The following is a 27613-nucleotide window of genomic DNA, read 5'->3' on the forward strand; positions in this document are numbered from 1 at the left end:
GTCAGCTGAGTTCCACACTGTTTGATGGTAACTAGCTTGTTGCCATCCATCCTTAAAAAACAAAAATGGCTTGTTATGATCCGAGCTGTCAGGAGACACCTATATTGTTTAATCTGGTTCTTAAACTTCAAAAATTTTTTTATTCTGTATTTCTTAAAGAAGTTGGGCTGGATCATTGTTGGGACACTTCCAAGGTAGAACCTAATTCTTCAGGCAAATGTAACATCAATACTGGAGTATCTTTGTGTGGCACTGGTATCTTTTCATGTCCAGGGTTGTCGCTTTTATTAAGTTGTATATAGTGCTGTCCCTACAGACCATGTCTGCTTTGTCCAGTGTTTTACCTATGTTTTGTCTTATGCTATTTTTTTATTCTAGCACCTTTTTGTCCTTTATAGTGTCAGTCACCATAAGCTTTTTGATGTCTACACATGCATCTTGTGACCTAACTTTCAGCTTGTCTTAAAAATCATTTTACTTTATATCTATCTTCTTTTGAACTCTCATCACCACTGCTTGTCAGCTTCCCGACACCTTTCTTTTACTGCAAAATGCTTCCAGTTTGTAGTGATATTAGAACCCCAGTTAATACCTTTTTTCATCTCAGTTTCTGTGAAACACTTCTAATAAATCTCCTTCAGCTCATTTTTCATAGAGCTGTCACCAATAATCAGACAACTTAATCATGTTTATTCTTCAATCTCATTCCTGCTTGATTTCATCAGTTTAGGTACTGCCCTTTCTTGAGATGCATCTAATTTGCCTTTTTGGTATGGATTATAAATCAAGGTGATGCCACCATTTTCTAAAAGTAACAAAGATTACCTTTCTTGGTGTGAGCATACCATACTGTGTAAGTCAGGGAACAAAACTGCATCACCTCTGCTAAATTGTCCTGCTGTTCTGGTGTTCTGAGTCCAGTTCACAAGCATGAAGAAATGCAATAATTATCCCATTCCCTATTGTCTTTTAATAAACCTTGACTCACTGCATAATTTTCTTGTAAGTTTTTATGGTACTTCTAATCTCTGTGCATGAACTTTTATAATTGGAATAACTTGGAACTTGTTCTGCCTTTTAAATAATTTGCTGATTTTTGACTTCTTTCTTCTTGTTAGCAGCAATGCCATAATTTAAAAAAAAATTCTCCTAAATGAAATACTGTGATGTGCCTGCCCAGCTTTGTACTTGGTCTCCATATGAATTTCATTTTTCCTTGGTGTGGGAAAAGTACTAGTCTAGAGATAAATCCCTTTTGGATTGGCTGCTCTGAATAAAGCAAACAGCAGTTGTTTCTAAGCTAATGTCACTGATGTTATCACTGCCCCAGATTAGAATTTGACTGCAGCTTAGAGACATCAGTGGAGCTGTATCATTCCTTTTATCGAACCTGATTTTTTAGTTTGTTTTTTTTTTTTTTTTTCCTTGTGAAAACCAAATTCTACTCTGTTATTTAATGGGACGTGTAGCCTAGACATAGCTTTCTGTTCTGTAGGCTTGGAATTTAAAATAAGTTTAAACTATTAAATATATACAAATAAGTATATATTAATTCAGAATTTGTTAAAATACACGTAAATAACTTAAGCTGCCACCTGAACTTAACCACAACTTAAACCGAAGGGAAAAGTATATATTTCCATACAAATACAACATTTCCTCATGGTTCTGCACTGTACACAACAGAATCGATACACCTTTGGGCTCTGTGAGACATACCATACCCTAGATTAGGCAGAGAGTTCCAAACACAGTGAAGATTTGTATGCTAATTTAAGTATGGTTTTGTTTAATATTATGCCAGTTGTCTGGGCTGTAACTCAGCATTGTGGAGCAAGATTGACCCACATTGCCAAGGTCACAAAGCTGCTCTTTACAGAGCTGGCACTTCAAATATTGTTTCATAATCTGCGTATAGATGCATCTTAAAACTCTTCCTTCCAGTAGTGCAATATAGGTAAAAGAGAGGGTATGTGTTGAAAGTTGAGGTACCACTGCCAAAGCAGGAAAACAGTGTTTCGCAGTTTGTGGAGCACTAAACCGCAGGTGCTCCTTGTATAGTTGATTTACAGGAGATCGACCTCAGTGCTGTTTCTAAGTATCTTTTTGTGTCATGCAACATGTCTGTAGGTGAATAGCTTTTGGCTGGTTTGGAACATGGGTTAAAAAACTTTCTAGAATATCTTAGAAAGAGCCCTGTGTTACCCAGCCCATCCTTTTATAAATTATGAAACCCTTTTGAATTCATCTACCAGTTTCAGCTGCTGCCTGTTCTGTTTGCCATGCTGTGGTTCCCTATGTGTATTAAATATGTTATTGCTATCCTCAGTGGGCATTAGAAACTTTGAATGTGCTTGTTTTGAAATTTCACTGAGGCATACTTAGACTCTTACAAAATCCCTCCCAGACATTAGTGTAAGTGTGTTGGCACTGCATGTCTACTAGGACTCTGAGATTGTGTCTTTGATTGCTCGTTTGTGAGCTTCTATTAAAAGATTACTTGTGTGTTAGCCAGGTGTATGGCCAACCTGTGTAATGGTGTCCGTATGTGTGTTGTTCTGGCTGGAGGAAAGTCATTTAAAACCAAGCTTCAAGAACTGGTTGACCTGTGTGGAAACAGACTGCACAGATGTGTTGTAATATCCTTCCCACTTCAGCAGACATGACTAAACAGACTTTGTCTGCTCTGAACAATTAAGATGTTTGCCAGTGTGTGCAGGGCCCCATGCAAGTTCCAGCTTGTTCCCAACTGGTAGAGGAGTTTTTCACTTTGAGCAAGAATATTTTAGCTGTTCGTGTTCTCTTCATTTCAGGGTTTACTCAAGAACTTTAACTTTTCAAGGAACACCTTAGTCTTTGCATAAATAAAACCACGTCCAGTCTATGGATTTTTCTAGTTTTTCTAATTCCCTGGAAGCAGTACTTAACATAGCCAAAAAAGCAAACCTTGCTTTATATGAAAACAGAGTAAGAAAGCCCAGCACTGTTTATTCATGACCACAACAGTTTTCCTGTCATCATGACTCACAAAAAGAATCTGAGAATCTCTGCTCAGAATTTGGCTTTAATGTGGAGTTTCTTGAATGTAAGTTTAGAGCTCTGGAGTGGTATCCCCAGGATGCCAATGGAACCGGGGACTGATGCTGTGTAACTGATGTCAGGGGGAGCTTTTTGCTAGTTAATTAAATAAGACAAGAAACAGGGAAGTCACTAAAACAAAGCTCTGAGAGAAATAAGGTTAGGTTTATCATGCTGAATAGGGTGATCACTGTGGGTATTGGCCCAGGCGTGATTGAACTATCTGCCGCCTCTGAAGGTGTGGCTTCAGTGGGAGAAAACTGCTGTCCTCAGAGCGGTTGAAGAGTCGTTTTTCTGCTGAGATAGGCTGACAAACCGGATACACATAGCCTTTTCTCCAAGGTGGACTTCCTCAGAGAAGGAAGAGGACTACGTGCTTCCTACTGCCATATCTGTCTCATGTCTATTTAGTAATTAGAGACATTTTCTGAAGCTGGTGACTTTAAAGTATTGAACACACTTCAAAGAAACAATTGCAGAAATGAAGCATACAGATCCAAACCTGAGATATGATTGTTAAAGGGTTGGGGTTTTTTTAATCCCTCAGTATTGTTGGTTAACGTTATGGAACTTTTTTTTTTTTTTTGGTTGAAATTTTAATTGAGCTGTATTACTATGAAGACAAAGGAATACAAAAGTTTCCATGAGCAGCTACTTCTTTACATCACCAAAGTCATCCAGAGCAACAATATTTAGATATCAGATTAGCAGGAAATTACCATATCAGACTGTGGCAGCTAATCATTTAGTCTTTCAGAAACCTTTTGAACTAGAATACAGTTCCATGACTTTCAAAAGAAGAATTATAAAGCATGTATTTGTAATACGTATAGATTACTTGTTCCATATTAAAATAATTAGTCAGTGTTTGGTTAAAGCTTTGCTATCTAGGTTTTTCAGCTGGAAATGGAACTTCACCATGGTGCATGCTGAACAGCACATGAAAAAGAAATGCCATCCCCTCTTTCCCTTAGCAATCCCCCCTCCCCCAGCAACAAATAAGCCTTTAAAGTAACTAAGATTCAGTTAAGATGCTAAACCCATTAGCGGATTTAATTGTTCATGCTGAATGTAACTAAGTCATCTGAGTAACATATTAATGGTGATACAACTTAAATTATAAAACCTAACTATCAGTTATTCAGTATATTACAGAATCATAGAAAATTGAGACTGGAAGGGAGCTCTGGAGGTTGTCACGTCCGGCTTCCTCCTCAGAGCAGGGCTGAATCTGTGGGCAGCTTGCCCCAGTGTGCAACCACTGTCAACTTGACAATTTTGCCTTATGTCCAGACAGAATTTCTCTTGTTGCAACATATGCCCATTGCCTTTTCTTCCTTCTGTACGTGCTACTCCAAAGAGTCTGCTACCTGATTCTACCGCTGATTATTAATTGGAACAGAGAGGAGATGCATGACTAAGAAGTTACAAAAGTATCTAACATGGTGAATTTTATGTTTACTCCCTGAATTTCTTGGTAAATCTTCATTTTCAATGCTAAAAGCTCCTTCAAATCAAAGTTGAACAAAATACATTTTAAAAATATATTTTCATAAAGGGTTTTCTTCTGTACTTCACTGTTGGATAAAGTAACTGAAATTACTGAATTGATATTTTGTCTTCGAGAAAGAAGGAATTGCCTTTTTAAAGAAAATTGTTCACTTAGGTGAAATATATGTGACTAGAAAGATGCTTCCTATTTCTTCAAAGCTTCCCTTATCTGAAGAGTGTACTGCTTTATAAAAATCACAATTCTAAACAAGCTTATTCTCCCAGTTATAGCTGTGTATATCTGGAATAATTTATAAAGGTCGGTTATGCCAAGTTTTGTTGACTACACAGTCTTACCAGTGGAACAAACAGCTCATGGCTTTGAAGATGAAGGAAAACTTTGCTTCATCTTTACAATGAAACTACACTGTGGATCATTATATTAAATATTGTGCAGAGGGGCAACAAAGAAAATAGTTCCTGCTTTTAATATCCTGTTTTAATTCCCCCCCAAAAATGAAATTGCTGTCTTTAGCAGTTTGAAGCTGTACTCACAAATTCTACTTCAACAACAAAATTTTATTGTAGCCCATCGCTTGTTTCTTTGATTCCTGAATGTGATTAATTTAGCTTTCAGGAATATCAAAGAACAAGTTATTAACTTATTATCATACAATTTTGGTTGACAGTTTATTCCCTATGGACAGGCCAGTGTGGGAGAAAGCTCCATAGTAACTGATAAAACAGATGAGTGGACAATGAAAGCTTTCCTTAATGGCAGAATTACATGCAGTCTGGAACTTCAGTTAGGAGCTGGCTTAAGCTATACAGTGAAATAACATGCAGTGAAAGACAAAGAGTTTGTGATACATGGGAGATGTATTGCCAGCAGACACACACACAGAGAAGGATTTGTAGTTGGAATAACAGAGCTAAATGGTAGATCTGTGCTTTGAAAGGGATTAATGCAATCAGCGTAACTCTCAGAACAATGAGAAAACTAGGGGAATTTAAGGCATAAGGTGATGTGGGCTTTAACAAGGACCTCTGGACAAATAGGACCAAAAATGTTTATGATATGGTTTAAAACTGACTTGATGTGTAGCTCAAAGAAAGGCAGACTCTAGTATCCAGGATGGTTTGGATTACTTAGAGGAGGAAAAAAGTGTATTTCAAAGGCAGAAATGACTGGTGCTTAGCTAACACTCCCTTGCTTACAGTTGTGAAGAAACCAAATGTCATTTATGTCTTTTGAATCTCCTTTTTTCTAATGTTGTGATTTTCATAGTATATTAGACCACAACCTGGGTATGATATGACTCTTAATTCAGATTTAGTTCCTTAGAAAACATTTTCTGTTACCCATAATAAAAAACAAAACGGGGGAAGACATCCATCTCTGATGTGAAAGAAATCAATATCTGTTCTTAGTTACCGCACATCTTCTTATACTGTTATGAGGAGAAGGAACTGTTTCAGTAGGTAGTAATTCATTCGTTTATCGCACTAGAAGAGATATACTAGAATTACATAAGAGCTTTTAAATAAATTTAATGATAACGTAGCAGGCATTCAAAAGGTTAAACCAAGAGTGGTGGTCAGCTTTACAGAAAACACAAAATCATAATTCTTTTCTGAGCAACCACTGAGGATGCTTTGGAATAATACTATTCCTGGGAAAACCATTCTTTGTGTTAGCTGTTTTTTTGTGGGGTTGTTTGTTTTTTTTTTTTGTTTTTTTTTTTTTTGAAGTCTTCTGCATTACACAATAGGTGAATGCAGCACTGGCATTTTGTAAGAATACTCCATCGAGCCAAAAAAACGTTATGAAAATTTGGTGTTAAATCAGAACGGATAAGAATGAGATGATTATATACAGACTTGCAAGCCAGAATGCAGCTTGTCAGTGAGCACTGCACAGCAAAAGTTTACACAAGACAAGATCCATATTTAGGGAGCGGGATCGTGTGTTGCCAAAGTAAAGAGATGATCAAAATAGTTCTTGCAAGGTGTTTATTTTGGATAAAGTCATTTGCCTGCCTGAGTCTCACATTGTAGCTATTCAATACAATGTTATGTTTCTCAAATTTAGACCCAGACATTTAAATTAACATTACGAGACTGCTCCTCAGATTTTTTTTTTCAGTTTAAAAAAGTGAGGAGTTGCAAACACTAGCTTGAAGTTTCAGTTATTTGTAGAGTACCTTTTGTGTTTTGGTTTATATCAAGTCTTCAGTTTTCCCCTATGCAATATCTGTAATCACCTGTTCCTTTTAATTTCTGTTTATTACCAGTTCTGTAAGGAATTGAAGAGCCTTATGAACTGAGAAAAACGAATCATTTTATTCACTACTGAAAAGAAAACCATTTTTTGAAGCGTAATATGATCCTAAATGTTTGTAAATGAGTACGACCTCCAGTTTGAATCTTGCCCCGGCACAGTGTCCCACGGCCGCTTGAGCCCGCTGCTCCGGGCAGGGGAGGAGAAGCCCAGTGCGGTGCCCCCCTGGGGATGGGGCTCTGCTGAAGGCTGCCGTAGCCTGGCATCGCTTGGCTCCTGCAACCTGCCGGCAAGCACAGCTTGAGAGGGCATCCCTGTAGGCCCTGTCGTATTTTACAGTTTGCTGTTCGAATCAAAGCACTTCATTGTTCTCAATTATACAGAGCCTCCTCATAAGTATATTCCAGTTATTTTTCTGGGGGGAAGAGGAGGTGGCAAAGTAAAAAAAGTGGGATCTTTAAGACAGTGTGAATTTAGTGCCACAAAGAAGTAGAGCATGTTTTCATAGTGCAAGAGATCTGTTGCTTGTTTTAAGATTAATTTAATGGAAAATTCATTTAACGGCCTTGGTTTATATTCCCATTTTGAAAACATACTAACTGTATTTGTTGCCGTGCAATCAAACTTTTAAAAATAGCTTCTCACTCTGTCATTCACAGTTGGATTAACGTGTTCTTTCTGTGGTCCCTGTTGATCCCATAAACTCAGTGTAATTGCAATCATATAATAGGCAAAAAGATCAAAGTAATCCCATATAGGGGGGAAAGAGGATTCTGAGCCAAAACAAGCTGTTTGGCTTGTAAGCAATTGGAAGCCTTTACTGTAGCACATCTGCAATGTTCTCTGCATTACAGAGCTCCGTAGCGTGGCATGCTGCATACTTCGTGTTACTGTGAGACTACAGAAATGCAGTAACAGTGCTTTGCTAGGCTTGACTAGACTAAATAGACTTGTAATAAAAAGATTGTTTTGTGCCAGACAGATTACAGTGGAGGGGCTGTGTTTATTTCTCTTCTTTTTCAGCGCACTGGGTTACAAATAATGAAGTGCAACAGAGTGGGTTTGATTTTGAATTGGTGAATAATTTGCTCCGCTCAAAGAAATCACTCATGCCATCTTCCAACAGTCTTGTGCCATCAGGCTGAAATGAGGCTCACCTACCATCAGGAGCTTGTTAAAACATTGCTTTCTTACTGCATTCTGGCAATTAAAAGACCAACAGGAGAGCAAGTGGGTTTCCCCTTTGTTTAAAGCAGGTCTAGCAGGACAGATAAAGAAAGGGAAGATGAGAGAATGAAATAAGGAGATTTGATAGCTAGTACACATACAAGTATTTGCAAATAATCTGTTAGTTGAGCAGATGTTGAAATTATGTGGTCAGAAAATCAAAAGCGTTTTTAAAAAGTGTTACAGAATCCTAAGAGTCATGCAAGATCCTCCTAGCACAACATCTTTGCACAGTATCATCAAAATTCTTGTTTGTTCAGTTGTTTCCATATTAATGGAAGTGTTATAAAAATAAATCTGAGACTTGTACAAGTGTTCAGCTGAATCTGGGTTGGACATGTAGTTTCAGAACTGTTTCCTGAGTCACTACATAGGTTTTTAAGTGAACTTGAGGCTGCGTCTTTTAGAAAATTGTGTAATGTGTGGACATAGCAAACACTTTAAGAGTGAGGCAGTGTGCTTGCAGAGGTCTGTTATTGCTGATGCACCTTGTGCTTTTTCATTTTCATTTTCTGTCCATTTGAAACAATAGGGGTTTAGTAGAACTAAACCATAAACCTGATCTGCCTGTTGTAGTTCTAGAACATCTCTACCCTTAATACCTAAATATTTTACTAGTTGTGCTTTTATACCAATGCTTGTCATTTTCTGGGTAATATTTATTTTTATCCTATTTGATAAACATAATGGCAAAGGTTACATGTAGGATTTTAATAATAATCATGGGGGAAACTGGCATGTAAGATTTTAGTACTAATGCATTTATCTTCTCCAAGTTTTTGAACTATGTAATGTGAAAAAAATCTGATTATTGCAGTATCATTTATGTATTTAATACTGGAAACCATCTTCCTTTATTCATTTAGTTTCAGAAATTATATTAGTTTCTAGCTACTCTATGAAGAGCATTTTTTCTGCATAAGAGTCAAAAGAAGAAAGTTTTCCATAACTTCTTGATGCCTCCTCCATGAGATAGAAATGTTGTGTATACACCGCATGTATCTCCATGGAAGCAATGATGAGATTAGTGAGGTCACTGGATAAATCAGAATTCTTAACAAATTAGTATTTTGATTGCTTTTCAAGTTCTCTATTACTTTTATGTTGTATACAGCACACTAGAGGAAATATGTTTATACTAAAGATGTGTAGAAAATGTGCAGGTAAGATGACATAACTGCATGTAGGAAATCAGTGTTAGTTTTTTCTGCCAAACATTATTTTCTGATAGTGGGAATTGAGCTGAAAATTATCCATATTATTGATTTCAGAATTATTTAGAATAATGCAGATTTTGTTTGTCTTTGACAGCTGCACTTTGTGAAGATGGAATGGGATTGGTTAAACAAGAAAATACCGTAGGTATAGGATTGAAATGTGACTCACATCTGAGTTAGGTGACCTTCCTTTTTATTGTCACGGGATTCTGTGTCTCATCTAAACATGGTCTGTGCACTTTAATCAGTCAGTACAATTTCAAGAATTTCTATGGACCTTTTTTTTTTTTTCACTTGTAGAAGTGGGGGTTGTTTTGAAAATAAGGAGATTTTTCCAATTCTGAACAGTGTTTTGGTTGTCTCCCTTCATGATATCACATGATTTGCAACTATCCATCTTAGTTCCTTCTTCCACCCCAAATCTGTCTCCATGAAGAGTGGCGAGATGATTGATTCTTCACCCAGGCTGCCAGAACACACATCCAGGAATGTGTCCCCTGTCTGACCAGCCATCTAGTTGTGGTCTGAATTTCTTTTGATTATAAGGGTTATCTGGTTTATTAGGTGAAGGGAACTGTCCCTCTGTAATTTAACATCTTTAAGCTGATGAAAAGATTGGTGGTAGATGAGTCTCCTGTTCCTGTCAGGAAGGTGTTGCTCTGTCAGCCACGCGCAGGTGCTATAAAGACACGTTGTGCAGATGATAATGATAGTGGGCATATTTATGGATATGTGATGGGTAGGGGCTAATTTGACAAAGATGATCCTTGTTTCAAGAGATGAATTAATGTTACTGGAGCAGGATTCTTAGAGAGGCTGTGAAATCTCAGAAATATTTAAAACTCAGTTCCATAAGACCCTGAGCAACCTGGTCTAGTTGACCCTGCTTTGAGTGAAGGAACAGGCAAAACTGTTTCCAGAGATATCCCCCAGCTGAGCTCAGTTTGTGATTCTGTGACCCTGTATTAGAACACTGAGCGTACCTTAAGTATGGTGTTTTATAATCTGTTGTTTCTGAATTGTTTATTTCTGAAATTCAGTTGAATAGCTTGTGTAGTTAAACCTCTTCTCCTTTTTAACCAGTAACCATCAAATGTTTGGTTCTGTATGACCTGAAAGCTAATTTACAGGTCTTAGCAGTTATGCATCACCTGTGATTTAAAAAGATGTAGTGGAGCATGGCAAGCTATTGATTTACAGCAAAACAAGTAGTCTGTGTAGTTGGAATGGCATAGTCTATAATATGCAATGCATAAATGCAATGCATAAATGGTGTTAATTCTTCTGAGAGACCCATTTATGTATATGATCCAGATTTCCCGTACAAGGCTGTGAAAACGTTGAAAGTAAATGTGTGTTTACATCCACATTGTGAATTTTTTGGAGGATTTAGAAATGTAATGAATAGAGACTTATGCATATTTTTATTTTCAGTGTAAAATCTGGGCACATCAAAGGAGGAAGATGATAGAAGAATTTGAATGTATACTTATGTATACTATAATGTTTTCATTTTCATTTCAGTCAAGGGGTTTATATCAGATCTAATCATTACTATGACAGTATTTACATTAATTGTGGCTTCATTCAAACACACATTCTGTTTGGATAGTTGCCTTTTGGTGGTAATAAAATTAAGTTTAAAATCCCACACAAAAGAGGATAATGGCAATCGTCAAACCTTCTTGGTGGGGGGATGGTTGGTTGGTTGTTTTCACACTTGTTTGTTTTCAGTTTTTAAGAGCCTGAGGAGAAGAATTAATAGTAGAAACTAACCTCTTAGGTGTACGTCATTCCAGCAACTCAAGTGCTGTGCCCTAAAAAATGTCATTTTCAGCTTCAAAGGTCTTTTAGAGGGGGAGAAAAATTGGTTTTGTATTTACTTGCTTCTCTGCTTTGTTTTTTTTTTCCTGGTAAAACAAGAAACAGTGGAAGGAAATATGTCTGAGGCATTCTTATAACAAAAAAACCCTAGTATGCATTGTTTTTGTTTCTTTTTTTGTATTGTTTCATTAACTGTTAGTCATGTAAAAAAAAAAAAAGTCCTTTTTATTAATGTCTTCATATAATATTCTGATTAATACCTAGGAAAACTGATATAAGAACAGAAGGGATTAATTACTGTCCAGTGCTACTATTTGTTTATCAGTTTGGAACATATTACTAGAGGATAGTAAAAAGGCTTTCTAGCTAAAAGTTTACAATGTAAACAAGTACCTTCTGTACTGTTTACCTACCTTTTTCTTTTTTGTTCTTAAACATGTCTTTCAAAGTACTTTGAATCTTCAGATGCCAGTTTTACAAGGTATTTAGAAAACAGTCTGGTTTCGGGTGTATGAGCCAACTGAGCCTGTGTGCTAAGGAGCTTGCTGAATTTGCCTGTTGGCCGGCTGTTGCAGTCATAGCTCAAATGTAGTTAGGTCAGTCAAAGTATAAAGCCCATCTTGGAAGAGGACATTTTCAGGAAAAGACTGTGATCCCTCTGTCCCAAGCTCCCAAGATAAAAAGGGTACAAAAACTGGGTAAACAATTAAGGGACAGAAAATCGAAATCAAGATACTTGTAGCTTGATATAATGGAGGGCATCAGAGGAAGAAAGAAGAGATGTCCTGAGTGATGGCAGGATTCTTAAATATACTGCAGCTGGCAAGATGGAAATCAGTAGTGTGATTCTGAGAGGGGTAATGTTTGCATTTTGTCTGAAAAGGGAGGCCACTCATGAGAAGTATTGTACATATACTCAAGAGAATTGAATACAAGAGGAGCTCGAACAATAATAGTTGCAGTTGGTTGAGATCAAAATGAGAATGCCTCGTGACCTTGACCTTTTTAGCTGTGGTTATGGGCTGAAAATACTGAATTTTAGAAAGGCTATAAAGGGAAAACAAGTGTCAGTCAAGGACACCATCATCAAAAAGAAGTACAAAGTTGATGGACTTGAATTTTATTGCAAGATAGTAAACCACGCAGGGAAGGCTGTGAAGGCAGAGACAGAAAAAAAGAACTTGTGGAGATACTATTTGTCAGCCCTGTCAACTAGCTAAGGTAGGACCATTGTGTACAGGGATCTGGAAAAATTATCCATGATTTTATCTACCTGCTATTCAAATAAAGCAGCTTGAAACAAGAAATGCAGTTTTTATAATGGCTTTGATTTTTTTTCTTAAGGTTATTTTGTTTTTACATGTGTTTAAGTTTGTGATTTCTGTGTCAACTGAAGAAAGATAGTTAATTCTTCAGATTATAGCCAAAACTGATTTTAGCTATAGTTTAATTATAGAAAGTTAGCAACCACTTCTGAAAAAAATTAGCTATATCCTGCTGCAGAAATAGAAATCAGTTGTAGAAGAGCAGTTAGGTGTGGACTGGATGAACAGTTGTTGTGGGGGAACCACTGTGATTGTTGTATGATAAGCTCTTGCTGCTGGGAGCAAGAGCGGATCCTTGTTTAAGTGCATTACCTTGGTTTCTTAGATAGCAAAGAAAATACTTTACCATAGAGTGCACTATGCAGGCTCTGACATGCATCTAGATATAAATTCTGAACAAAGCTAAGTGCTCACACTAGCGTAGAATACTCTTCATGTTGGTTGTTCATTTATGGCTTTTTTTCCTGTGGGAAAGGGGGATGGGGAAGGAATTGTTGAATATGCAAAATGCTTGAAGTGTTTTCGGTTTCAGTAAGATGAAGGGTAGTGCTTACTGTGCATCAGGTATCCAAGATGAAAGGAGGGTGCTGAACTTTATAATTATCTCTCAGTCTATACCATGAAGTTTGAAAAAGTTGCATGTTAGAACTTGCGAGCATTTAATGAATTTCAAGTTGCAAGTTCATTTCTGTTGCCATTCCTGAAAGATACAGCCAATGGACCAAGAAGAATACTGAACAAGTCACACAAGGAGCGTTAATGCAGTCTGCTATGTCGACTTCATTCCTAGTACAAGTACATTTAGACACACATGCACACATGTTTGTAAAGTAACGTAGTCTGCCAAAAGTTCTGATGTATTGTGTCTCTGGTAGAGCATAGAACAAAAACATGTTTAGTATCTATCAAAACCCTCACATTTTAGAGCTATAAAATCATTTAGTTGCTTTGAATTTAAACATATGCTTGAATGTATTCTTTTTTTCAGTTGTTTAGATTTCCTGAGTAAGTGTACATTTCTACATCAAAGACAAAGATATGATAAGCCTTAATTGATCTTGGAAGCTGTATGTTCTCATGTGATACTCAGCTGTGCTGTTTGATGTATGTAACCTAATTTTCAGCCCATGCCTCTGCCTGTAGAGCTTTACTCTTTACTTACTCTTCACCGTATTTGGAGCATTTATAACGTAGTAAATACTGTGGTTTGCATAATAATAGTATTCCAGGTTTTTCGAAGCAGAGTGGTTTGGTACATGTGTATGTAAATTTATCTCAGTTGTGTGTAGAAAATAGTATGTGTGGGGGTTTTTTGTTTGTTTGTTTTGTCTCTCTTAATGAGGTAGCCATTTCTGAGGCAAATCCTGCTAGATTGTGCTGGCAAGTTTAAGAATCCCCTAAGGGTACTTTTATATTCTTGAAAGTTTATTTATAAGATAAACAGTAGTTATCTATTTGAATTACATATGTTAATTCTAAGATGCAAAGCCACTACCCACTACCTGCTTCAGTAGGTGAACACCAATTTTGGAGCCACTGTCATGGAAGATAAATTTCAGGTACCAGGTGTTACTGTTGTATGAAGAAAATGCAAACCTCTCTGTTCAGTAGAATTTATTGAACATCCGATCTGGAACTGTGTAAAATCAATCAGTGGGAACTTGTGAACAGTTAAGTTAATACACAGGGCTTTTTTCCTCCATTCTTCTTATTATGTAAGAAAATAATACTTGTCATTTCAAGAAAACAAGTGTGGGAATTCTCCTCTTATCCTGAATAGACATAACTTGCATCTGAAATTTAAGAACCTCTACAAAGAAGTTTAAATATAAAAGCATGTATTTGAAGAAACAGGTGCATTCCGATAATCTGTCCAGATTTGTACAGACTGGGTTGGTTTTGACAGCTGTTTTATTATCTTCCTATTTTATGACTTCTCCTGTTATTGCCTGTAGCTGCATTTAGGTTTGACTTACCCAGGTGTGCTGCAGGACAGAAGAGAACTGAAAACAAAATCTGAATTCACAGCTTGGTTTGCATATCGTTCTTGTCGTGACAGCCATTTTAGATGTTGTCTTTCATGGCTTTCTGTATTTCATGATTTCTCCTCTTAAAAGTTTCGTTCCTTTGAAGTAGTATCCAAAGTTTGCCTACACCTAGTCTATGTAGTATAAATGTTGTTTGATGAAAATGTGTATTGCTCTTAACGAAGAGCCAGTGATGTATTGTGACTTAGCTGTCGGTATTGACATTTAACACCACTTCTTTTGCACAGTATCATGTAGCTTGTTTTCTTTAGGTTAACACTCATGGTAACTTTTTATTGAATTTTCCCTTTTGTTTTGCATTCTCCTCTCTCCTCTGCTTGTCATTTATTAAGGTACAACTAGTTTGTTCTTTATAAACCTTAGTAAGATTCAACACAGCCCTCCCTGGAAGGGTTCAAGGCCAGGTTGGACGGTGCTTTTAGCCACTTGGCCTGGTGGAAGGTGTCTCTGCCTGTGGCAGGGAGGGTGGAACTGGATGATCTTTAAGGTCTCTTCCAACCCAAACCATCCTGTGACTCTATGGTTGTGACTGCTCTGATAGATGAAGTGTAAACTGTCTTATAAAGCTGCGTGTTCTCCTGGAAGTAAAATAATAGCATACTTCTTAAACGTTTAAAAATAATTCTCCTCAATCCAGGATGTTTGCATAGTGGTTAAATACCCTTGAACCTCAGTTTCAGTCTTTTGGTAAATATTTTTATGTTAAAAATCTCCTAGAAAAGAGCCGTGCTTTAGATAGGAGAGAATTTAATTGTCGTTCATGTCTCTTGGCTTTTATCCTCTCGTGAACAGTCCTGTGTTTCCTAAATAGCCTAGTAGGCGCTGGTGCTGGCTGTGGGATGTGCTTGGGCTGTCAGTCTTCACGTTACTTGAGGCCCTCTGTGGGTTGCCTGTCCTCGACTGTTAAGGCCAAACACAGGGAACTGCTTTCTTTAGTTTCAACAGAAAGAAATTACAGTGCCGTTGGAGCTGCTGTTTGTGTTGTATGGGGTGTTAGAGTAATGCAAGCCTTGCGCTTTAGATGTGTAAAGCAAAAGGCTCTCTGAGCAATCACAGGAATTATGGAACAGCTAGCCTGTTCCTGTATTGAAGTATTTTCATATCACAAAATTACAAACGTAACTGGCACCCTTACCAGCCTTTCTCTGTAAAAAACGAACAAACAAAACGGCGAGTGTACTTGCCTTCTCAGCCACACTGTGCAGATCAGAACAGATGATGGGAAAGCACAGAGCAGAGAAGCTGGCTATGCTCCCGGTATATCTGTTAAGTAGATAAAGACTTTTTTTAGGGCTGTCGGTTGGCTTCTTTCGCTTTTGCCTTTGAATCTCCTCATGGTGTATTTTTAAAAGTATTTATTGTGCTACTTCGACAGAGAGGTGTGTTTGTAAAGGTTCCAATCTATGGCCTTTGTTTTCGAAAATGAGAGTGGGCTAGACAAAGATGGACTATCAGTCTGAACTTTGGATTTCTTGCTTTTAGCCAGCTTGAATCATACCATAAACTCTATTTAAAGATTTTGTTTTTTGTATTTATTTTCCACATCCTTGACCCTGACTGGTGAGCTGGACATTTGTGTTTGCCTTGGCAAGCTCCAAGCTGCTCATCTAGGGCAGGATGAAAACTCTTTTTTCCTTTTGTAAACAAACTGTTCCTTCAGTATTTTCCATAAAGATTTATACCACCATTTTGCAACGCTTCTAGGAATTGAGAAAATCTTGCCATTCAGAGTTTTCATTTTACACAGCTTATAGCACTGCGTAGAAATGTTTGATTTTTATATGTTTTCTGAGGTTGGATTTCAAGAGCTTTTTTCAGAATGTTTTTGAATTCCAAAAATACTACATTTCGTCTTGAAGGGGTTTATTAAAGCTGTAAGTCAATATTCATTGTTGCCTGTCTAGAAATGGGATTGTTTGTATTTTTTATTCATCTAACGCTAATGCATGTGTGTTAGACAGTGCAACTGTGAACACTGCCCCATTGTACTCGACACTGTATACATGCAAAATACTGCTTTGTGCCCTGAAGAATTTACAGTCTAAATAACTGTTCGGGTTTTGTATTTCTTTGGATATATTTCAGTGGTCAGGATGTAAAATGAGAGAATAACTTATTGGACCACTTTATGCCAACACACAAAATATCTTTTGGAACACATAAACTGAATTTCATTTTCCTCAAGGACAAAGGACTGATGCTGCTCCTTTTTTGTTAAGTCATTGGCAGTGAGGGGCTCAGTTTTGAGTGCTGTATGCCATAGAAATGGCATTCTTGTTCTTGTAATCAAAGACTTGTCATGGTACTCCAGCAGTATTGCTGCTAATCTCGGCAAGTTTGAAATGCTCTAAGTTGGAGATGAAGTTTTATCTATTAGAAAATTGATACTATGATGTTAAATCTGAGTACCCATGTTAGTCCTGATCCCAAGTTACTTCAAGCCCTGCCAAGTGGAAGAAGGGTAAGTGTCCTGAGCTAAACCTCAAAAAAAAATCATTAAAAGCCTTTTAAGGGCACCCACATTTCTCTGGAAGAAAATGGTCATATTCAGAATATGGTCGTCCTCATTCCCCACCTCCCGTAATAGTTCTGCTTGCAAGTCCCTGTATTTTTCCTCAGATCGTGTGTTCTGCTCCCTGGTAACTGGTGTGAGTTTATAACACTCACCTTACTGTGTTCACAAGGATACCAGATTCCTTGGTGTCCTGTGAAAATGCTCGCTTTTTTCCCCCCAGTCTATAACTGCTTACTCAACAAGGGCAAGTAGCAAAGTAAAAGTACAATTATATTGTACTGCAGAAAAAATCTGTGTAGTTGTGAAATTTCTTTAAACAATAGAAAAGTACAATTTTCCATCTAACTTCTCATCTTTATGCTGCTGTTTCTGAGATCTAATTTTTGAGTGCAAAATGAAGTATTGGAGAACAATTAGTTCTTCATGAATGTCTTGAAAACTTTCTGCAGTGTTTAGTAAAGTATGCTATGTATTGTAAGTTATTATCCACATTAAGTATGTGCCAATGAGTCAGCAAACCAAAAGAAAATGTCTGGTTTTTGTTCTACAGCTTACTGTAAATGATAATAAATAGCAAATAACCAAACTGACAGTTCAGGAACAAATTCTGCAAAGTACATCTTAAAAAATACCCTCAAGTTTACAAATATCGAATGCTGTGTAGGTTGTTAACAAAAGAGAAAAATACTGAATTTTATGTAAAGCTCCATTGGTATTAGTCAACAGTCCATAAAATGTTACGTATTCTTCCTTTTAAAGAGTAATGCTAATTTTATAAAGGTATATTAAAAGCATATTTGAAATCCACAAACTAAAAATACACTTCCTTTTTTGTTGCAGATCTGGGACATGAGTGATGATGAAACAGTCTGAAAATCAGCTGAATAAGGTGGAAGATGACCTACTTTGGACTGCAGCGTTGCCTTTTATCTGTTACTCGACAAGTTAATGATTGCTTACCCATTCTGACTGCTACAAATACAAACAAATATAATCCACATTTTGACATGAATATCTTCACCCTAAAAGCAGTCTGTTATGGATATAACTCTCCACATTTTCATTTTTATTATGTAAATAACTAAAGCAATGTGGTTGTGTTTAAACCTCATCTTCTTTTCTTTTTTTTTTTTTTTTTTTTCCAGTTTCTAAATATGGCTTACATATAAAACATGCTGCTTAAGTAAACTTTGGTGTTTTATTTGTCCCAGTTTTTATTTTACTTGTCAATGGACATGTTGAAGCAGCATGTCTAAATGTCTTTTTTCATCTTTCCCAGATTTGTGCCCCTTTAGTTGGAATTAATTGTTAATATTCTGCTTTTGGGAGTTAAACTGCGTCTTTAAAGGACAAGAGGAGTAGGTAAGAACCTACACCTACTGCCTACACCACATTGCTTGCTGTTTCAAAGTACACACTTAGAGTACAATTGATTGTTCTTGCCTGTGTCAATGGAGGTGTTACTATCTGTAAAGATCTCATCATTTCATGCTATGGAAAAAATGTGGTTTGACTTATTTTTAAACAGGAAAGACCAAAATGCATTGGTATCATGATTCCCCTGAAGTTTAGAGAAAGCTCTGTTATATGGTAAAGATTGCTTTGGGGGGGTGGATCACTGATTCAGTCAAAATCTGTAGAGAAATGCTGAACTGAAATACGAAATACGTTCTCTAACTTTGCTCTTCTTGGATGCTGTCATGCAGTACTTCACAGGTGTTAAAAAAAAAGCAATTCTGATTTTCATTTTGGTTGGATTTTAAGTTTTTCAATTTCTGCCGCATCAGCAATGGCTTCAGAGATTATGGCTGAGCACAAACAATATTCTGAGAATCCCTGAATTTAAAAGATAACTTGAGAAAGAAGGATTTGCAAAGTGTTGAAGTATATTACTACAAAATTGAAAGTGAATCTCTTGGGTTTTGTATTGGAATAGGTTTTAGAAATATATTTGAAATCCCTTTTATGGCTTTATATTGTGGGGATTATGAACTAACTCAGAAAAAATGCAAATCACTTTATCTGCCAAGCAGTCTTTATTTCCAGTGTATATTATGAAAATTAGTTGGTCAATCCAATTATTTTCGTTCCTTCCTGAATATTTGGTGTAGATAATTTCACAGCTTCTCTCATCCCCTGTCAGAAGTTCTGTCAGGTCAAATTTGCCTAAAAACAAGGATATCTGCAACTCCCATATTCCAATCATGAAGATTTATTGAAACATGCTGAGGTTTTCATCAAGTGTCTATAATAGCTATTATTTCTATTTATTTTAACTATCATATTAATTATATTTATGTAATTTCTTATGTTGCCTTAAGGGAATGTCTTTATTTAGCTGACTTCATTGTAATGTAAAAATGTATATGAATGAAATATATTTTTTGGAAGACTAGTAATCATAGGAAACTGATCTTTTGGTGGTCAAGCAATGAACAGTAAGACTAATAATATGCCATGTCCTTTTCAAAGCAGTTTGTTAATGTACATAATTAGTTATGACCTCAAATGACTTCCCGTTTTTAGCCATGCCATAGTCCAACCGGAATCATGCGTCAGTACCAGGGTAGTTTAAAGGGAATGATCTGCATTTTTATCTTTTGGAGTGTAGAAGTCTCTTTGCAGTTTTTGGTTATCTAAAACTTGAAAACTGGACATCTTGCTGAAATGACCAACATTAATAATTATTTTAAGTACCTGAAACTCTGCTTATCCTGTTAAAGTTACATTGTAGCTTTACATTGAAAGTATCTGTTTAACTGCAGAAGTATACAAGATCGAAAGGTTCAAAACTCAGGGTTAATATAATGTTTCCTTACCTCTGTAATTTCAGTAACATACAACTCTCAGGCTGAGCTGTTTCCTGTACATATGCTTCCCAGATGTCTCTGATGTCCAGAAACACTTCAGTTTGACTTGGAATAACTTCCGTTGTCTAACTATAATGTTGTTTTCTTTCTCCTTGCAGACCAGAATTGTTCTTGTTTTGCTTTTACTCAATTTCTAGGCATTTACTGAGTGAGGAATCATGAGAATCCTTTCAAACGAATGAATGCACATTCAAATACTATTAACAGATGAACACATTTATTTACTGGCTTGTATGCACTTACTGTCAGGATTTTGTCACAGTCCTCAGCTCCAGTTATTGCTGTTTGATGGAAGAAGCTGAACTTTACCTTTCTTCATGAAGGAGGTAGGAGTTAAATTCTATTTGTGCTGCCATGACCTCCTAGGCATCCGTGAAGAGCCCAAACTCATACTTCCATTGTAGAACTCGGCAGCTACCATGGCTTTTCAGGTATAAACCAAATCTGTTGGGAATGAACAGCCTCAGAGGAACCTACTCATCTTCCGAAACTATCAAACAGAAATGTAATGGCATTATATAGCAGTGTGGGTGGGACCATATCTCACAGAAGGCAACTCTGACACCTAAATATCACATCTGGGGACATTTAATAGTGTTAGAAGACCACAGATCTCAATGGAGAGCTGTTGACATAATTTTTGTGCTTGATTATTTTAGAAACTCATAGAATGATAACCTCTGTTTTGCTTTCACACTTCTACTGACTAGAATTTTTCTTCAGTGTTATGCCTTCAATGCGTTTGCTGGCTGAAGTCTACAAGTGGTCACCGAGTACTACCACATTTGTGAAAGTGAGGAGCTTGAGATTCTACATGAGTTTTCTTCTTTAAAGACCACACTTGCTCTCATCCTTGCTTTCACAATCTGCTGCTAAGTCCTCTTCACCTTTGTCATAGCCTGTCAGTCAGGAATAAACTTCACTTAGGACATGCCCTTTATATCATGTGTAAATTGTCTTAGCGCCATTAAAGCCAGCAGAATCATAAGCTCAGCCCACATGAGAATCTATTCCGTGGAGCATGGGGCTAGTTTGAGTCTTAAGCCATCAACATTGGGCTCTATAAGGGAGAAAGGGTACAAATTTGAAAATTATATTGAAATCTGCGAAGAAAGATTCATGATAGCCCAGACAGGTTGGTCGAAAAAGTCACCAGGGAATTGAACCATAGGATTTATGTTCCTAGGAAACTGATGATTCCCAGGAACCAAAGGGGGATTCTGCTTCAGTAGAAGTCAACAGCACAATACTTATTTAGGCACCTCAAAGGGAACTGCAGTGATTGCTCCAGCCCTTAAAATCATTGACCTCGAGCCTGGAAAAATACTCTTCCCTTCCTTGAGTTCTGTATGGCTTTGGTATTGTGTCCTCGGTGAAGTTCAGCGACATAAACTAAAATTTCACTTTTGTCACCTTTGATATTCTTACTCCATTTCCTGTGTAATGTTCTTTCTAATTTTATTTCTTTGTATAAGATTTGGTGGCATACCTTAAGTACATGCCACATAAGTATTAGCAAAACTGAATAATTTTTCTATATATAATCATTTTCTTTTAATTTCACACTTGTTCTCTCATGGAAAACTCTTACTGAAATGGGTTTTATGTATTTCTGAACTTTTTGCTGTGCACCCTCGAAGTGTATCATAGCAGTTCTTTCTTCCTCTTACTGAATCAAATTCCTTCTAAATGTACGTTAACCAGTCTCATTGGAATTGCTATTAGAATCGTAGAATCATTTAGGTTGGAAAAGACCCTTAAAATCACTGAGTCCAACTGTAAACCTAGCACTGCCAAGCCCACCACTAGCCGCTTCAGCATTGCACTACTCCAGGACAGTGTCTGGCTGGGAAGAGTTCACCCAACTCCCACCTTTCCTTTGAGTTTTCTTCCTCTTTTTCAAGCCAAATCATAAAAACAGCAAGATTGCTTCTCAGCAATCTTTGTGACTGAGAATAGACTCTGGTATGCAGGATTCTCATTAATGCCAGTGAAAAGATCACTAAGCTTCCGATCACTGGCTTTTGGGCTCTTGATCAAGAACAGCTCCGCCTGTGTCTTGCAGAATCATTAAGAGCCATGACAGAATCCATGAGGATATTTTTATATAGCTTCTCTTCAGAGTATAACCATATCTTCAGAGTTCAAGGAGAGTCCTAAGTCTCTAGTCTTACGGGAATAGGAAGGATAATTCACATTCTTTTGAAAACAAATATGTTGCAAGCTGACACATAGTCAGCCTTTCTTGTCGTTCTGCCGGCTGCCCTGCGGCGCGAGTCCAGCCCGTGCTCTGGGAGCGCGAGCAGCCCTTCTCGTGCTGCCCGTCGGCTCAGTTTGCTGTGCTGTAACTTTGCCTTCAGAGTGTACAGAAGCTGAAGAGAGCATGAACAGCTAGATCCTGAGATTTTTTCCTTGCTGCTTTTCCAGATTTATGTACCCAAGTTTTTTGGGGTTTTGGGTTTGGGTTTTTTTTTTAAACAATAGTGCAATACGTTCGTTAGAAACAAATAAGCATTTATACCCCAAAGAGAGCTATTAAAGAAGTATTTGCAACATGGTAAACTTTAGCAGACTTCCTAAGAAACATAGTCTGGAAGATATCCTGAGCCTGTTACCATTTTTTTTTTTTTTTTTTAATCTTGACATGGCTTCATTAATTCCTTTTTTTTTTTTTTTTCTTTTTTAAATTTTCAGTGCAGTTGATGTGTTTGTGCACATCCTGCCAAAATGAAACCTCCCTTTAGGAGGGTGTTGTGCACCTTTTCTCTTTCAGAACACCTGGATTAACTGTTTTGAAAGACAGAAATACCACACTAGAAGGACTTTGGACTGTCCCAGTCTGACAAGGTGTAAATTCCTAACCTATGAAAAACCTACTCACCCGTCCCATTCCAGTTCCAGCTCTCTTTCCCTTGCAGCTGCCTGGACCTTCTCCAGAACCGTAACAGTGTTTAAAAATACTGTGGCACCACACAGGTAACGCTTTAGGTTTGAAATTAATAGAGACTTTCCCTCTCTATTACTACTCCAGCTATCCAGTGTAATAATTACTAAAAGAGTTAATTTTTTTATTTTTTTTTTTTTCTGTGCAGCACTTCACAGGTTTTGGAATAGAATGCCCTAACGATTTGTTGACAGTGTTTACTTTTATTGATACCCTTTTGTCCACTGCCACTGGTAGTAGTGGCTCTTCCCAGTGAGCAGTGATGGACACAGCCAGACTCTGTGCTTTGGTGGTAGCACTACTCCTGGGTTGACGCAGAGAGGTTAACACTGCTTGCTTTTTCCCCTAAACTGTAAAATGAATGGAAATTGGATATATGCACTTGGCAAAGAATACCTATGGGATTTGTTCTGTTTTATCCCAGGTCAAAGAAACTGGTCTGTTGCTCCAACCCATTGTTTTGTTGAAGTATTGTTGGCTGTTCTTTGAAGTCATGTAGTGTTAACCAAAATAGGCCGTGGCTCGGGCTAATTTGTAGCCACTTTTCTCTTAAGTACAGTAGCTGAAATTCAGCAGTCGGTGTTCTTCCACTAGCCCGTGATTGGTGTTTGCTTCAGGTTTTAGTGAAGTCTTTGGAGTGAGTCACTTGAGGATTATTTTAACCTGGCCAAGGAAATTGGCGCTGCTGAAGGGAAACTGAAGCTACGCCCAAAAGAATTAATAGCAATAAGCTTGAGTAGCAATGATGTTAAGTACCTTAAGGTATTCTCTATCTTAGGGTGGCATTTTTTTCACCTAATTTCTCAGTTCAAATGATCTCACCCCAGGATAAGGATGCAGATGAGTACCCCAACCATATATAATTTCAAGTTCTAATTGTTGCCCTCGATAATTGATAATATTACTTGCCTGTTGTGACTTCACCGCAACATTTTTTCAGATCTGGTGGAATTATTTAGGACATTCTCTGAAAAGATTTTCCGAACTCATAAGCTGTTGGTCTAACTTTGCAAATGAAGTAGCACGCTTGCTTTCTGTTTAATCAGGCCAGTACTCCCCTGCCATTGTGGCTTCTTGCAGGCACTTCCTTGGGCTTGGGGATAAAAAGCGGCAGTCAGGGGCTCTGAAAACAAACATGTTATGTTTCCTGGCTGGCATGGAGCACACGCTGTCTTTCCATCTACTATAGCAGTCTAAATGCCTGTTTCCTCTTGTTCTTTGAATAGATGTTTATATAGGACATGGAGATAAAGTACAATGGACTTTGCCTCTGGAACTGAAGGTTCCAGAGTATCATTTTAAATGCTAAAAATTTCAAATTCTTAACAAAATATTTTAGTAAGCTAACAGGAAAAGACAGAAGTATAGATATAGTGTTGTACTGCTGCAAATCAAAAGCACGTTTTTTAAAAAAAAATATTCTTCATAACTTCTCTCCTTTCCCATACAGTAACTTTCTGTTCTTACATTCTTTGGTGGTAGATTGCTGCTTCAGTAGACTTTGAGCAGTCAAAAGCCCAGGCTTGTGTGTAACTTCAATTTGCTTTTTAGCACTAGGACATACATTTGATTTTGTAAGATCTCAGCAAAACGATTCATTGTTTGATTTGTTAGTGAAATACTGTTACGCACTACGTACATAAGAAAGGAGACGTTACTCTGGTTTCATTCGTAGGGAGGAGGTCAGGGGTGTTTTCCTCGATTTCTCTTTTGGTCTAAGGTGTGTGCCCTCTTAAGAAACTGCAGTTGACGCATTCCGGCGAGGCAGCGCTGCAGGAGGCTGGTGCATTTGAAATGCAAGCTGGTGTCTCATTTCTGGAATGATTTTTCTTTCTAAATCAAAACCAGTATGGGCTAAAACTGTGAAAGAAATGCTGCTAAAATTGTTTCCACATCATGTCAGTAGGCTTGGAAGAAAGGCAAGGGCCGTGGAGATTCCAAGTCTGGCCCACTCTGAATGTATCTGAACTCTAGTTTTTGACAGCTGTTAAATTGGTGTCCTTCCCACCCCACACTCCCCCCCTTCCTTTTTTTCTCTCTCCATGAATGTCTCCTTCCCTCCCCCAGTGCTCGGTGCCTCACTGGTGAGGGAGTGATATGGATGAACAAGCAAATTCATTTCTAGCGACAGACTTTGTTTCAAATTAGTGTGAGAGGCGAGGAAATCTATAAAGTAGGTATGATTTCACTTGGGTGCTTTGCTTTGTCTTTAAGTGTCTTTATTTTAATTTCGTGCTTCAAAGTCTGACTTTTATGCAGTAATTCTGTAGGTGTTACCACTTCCTCAGGAACCTGTGACTCAGGCAAAGTATAAATGAAATGACATCACCGACAACTCTTGTTTGAATTGCCTGTTTCCTAAATAGGGACTGTTGGTCTTTCTTTTAATACTTGCAGCTTTGTTTTGGGTTTTCTTGGTGAGGGGGGAGGGTATGAGGGGGTTTAATTGTCTAATTAGGCCTTAGTAGAGGCTCTGTTGTTACAAAGCAGTCTGAATTCCCTCCTGATTGGGGAGGGGGGGGAAGGAAAAGGTCTGAGCATAATTTTCCATTCTTATTTTGGAAGTAATGCAAACAAAAGAAATGTGTTTTCATACTACTGGGCGGTTTTAATGGCTCTCCCTGGCTGCTCTCAGCCGTGTGTATTTGCACCACGGGAGATTCGTGGTGGAGTTCAGTGTTCCCTCCCCTGCCACTGATCTTGTCGGTGATCGCGCTATGTAAGTACCCGGCTAAAACAGGAGGAGCCGGCGGAGTCTGGTTCCTTGCGGCGTGTCTCCGAAGGCTGGAGCAGGTGGGCACGGCACGGGGCACGGCGGCTGCGCCCGCCGCAGCGCGCCCTTGGCCAAACCCCACAGACGTCACTGTGGGAGCCGGCTGTTAAATGGTTGTTACAAGGAATGTCAGGAATTCTTGTCATCAGAGGAATGTGACAAGTTGGCTGTCTGTCCAGGTCATTTATTCCCAGTGTTCCTGGACAGGCTATAAACGTGTTGCGTTTGTTTATTATTGCCATGAGCAAGGGATCACTGTCCTTCTGTTTAAACAGTAGCAGTTTTGGAACTCTGTAGGAACTAGGGCAGCAGAGACTTTGGATGTGTCCGTTTGGTTGTGCTTTGATGGTACGGGTTCTCACTGAGCAGGCAGTGCCATTATGGGTGCCCTCTAAAAGAAAACTGAAAGAAAGTCCATGTATTCAGGGAGGTGGTACCAGTGACAGCCACAGGCAATGGTCTTTCTCCCAATTATGTCAATCCATGTCAAACTTTGGCACTGTTAAGAACCATGTAATTAGTTATTTTTCAGATGTCACACTAAATCAAAATCCTACAGAAAAAAAAAAAAGGTTCTCTTTCTGTTTTCTTTCTAATTTTTTTTTTTTTTATTTCATCCCACCTTCCTAAAGTTGCTGTTCATCTTCCTTTGGATCCTTTGTTTTCTCAGTTACCCTTGTGCAGGGGTCATGCATGCTTTTAATGAAAAACTCCTCCTCCAGTTCCATCCAGTGGCTCTTAGAGCAACAGCTGTATATTGTTGTTGGTACTAAGCTGGGAATGCTTTGAGATAATAGATGGTATAGATGTAATAATATTACAATTATTTGGTCACACAGATACAAAGACAGTATTCCCTTAATGAAAATGTTTACTGTTTCATGTCTCTTGCATGCAGTTAGACACTGTTTGTGATTTTTCTGTAGGGCAGTAGTTAGGAATGAGTGAGCTATACACACTGTGCCCCGTGAGCCCCACGGGGCAGCAGCTGGGGAATATATGTAGCTAGATCATTCTCACCAACTGCCTGATACGCTTACGTGACTAGTGCTCTCAGAAATCCTGGGGTAGGACTCTGCAATTACTTGCTAACTATATTTTGTTGAACAGGAATTCAGTAGTGTTTAGCAGTCAGATATTGCAAACTTTAGATAGGCTTCCTTGTAGCCACACTGATTTGCAAGGGAGGAATGGTGCAAGGCAACTGGTGTGGTGTTGTACAGCATTTCCCTCTTGCTGGGGATATTCTGGTTTCATTTCCAACAGTGATAGTGTCTGTTACTTAATTTAGCTTCCTGTTGTTAGTATTTGGAAATGTCATTAAGCAATTCTGATAGATAACATCAAGATATCCGCTGCTTAAAAATCGGCTCAGAACAGAGAATAACCACATGCCTGTTGACCTGAGATACTGAAGAAGAATGGAAAAGAATGTGATTGAAATGTCACTTGAGTGTCAGGAGGGGGCTGACACTCATGCCACGAGGACATGCAGCAGAACGTTGTTTCAGAATATGGCCAAATTACTGGTTTTAAATTATTTTGTTGCTATAGTAGTAGGTGAGTGTAGCTTCAGAAATTTTCTAAGCCAAAATGTTATGGTCTAGCTTTCACAGTCTGGAGATTAATATAATGAATTACTGTGATTTTTAAAAAAAACACTGCTTATTTCAAGCAACTTTGTCCTCTCCATAATAGTCATAGATGTGGGAAGATGGATTGAGGCAGAACACATGGGCTGTACCACAGACCTCCAGAGAAGCCAAAGAAAGTCACACCATCTCCGCCTCCCACCCATTGCCTGAGCTTTCTTTGGTAGAGTCACTTCTGCTGAGTAAGTGCCTCGTACAGCAAGTCCAGTCTTGATCGAGTCCGCGAGGCAATAGAATAGCACAAGTATTAGAGGTGATACAGGTATATCTCTTCTCTAACACTGTTGATTAATGCCTTTTAATTTGATCAGTTTGGACAAGGAGCTCAGAAGTGGTTCGTGAAACTCAGTTGCCTCAGGTTTTAGATG

General features: G+C 38.0%; 1 protein-coding gene across 1 annotated transcript in view; it reads left to right on the top strand.

Moving 5' to 3' along the window:
- The window catches only part of ATG7 (autophagy related 7), a 118561-nt gene extending 91552 nt beyond the window's left edge, over window positions 1-27009 (top strand). Inside the window, exon 20 of the mRNA XM_042807029.1 lies at window positions 17847-27009. Coding sequence (XP_042662963.1) covers window positions 17847-17879 — 33 coding nt within the window. The 3' untranslated portion in view covers window positions 17880-27009. The remainder of the gene's footprint in view (window positions 1-17846) is intronic.
- Window positions 27010-27613: the final 604 nt, after the last annotated feature.

This window comes from Tyto alba, unplaced genomic scaffold, assembly GCF_018691265.1.
Source record: "Tyto alba isolate M040663 unplaced genomic scaffold, T.alba_DEE_v4.0 Super-Scaffold_49, whole genome shotgun sequence".
Lineage (NCBI taxonomy): Eukaryota > Metazoa > Chordata > Aves > Strigiformes > Tytonidae > Tyto > Tyto alba.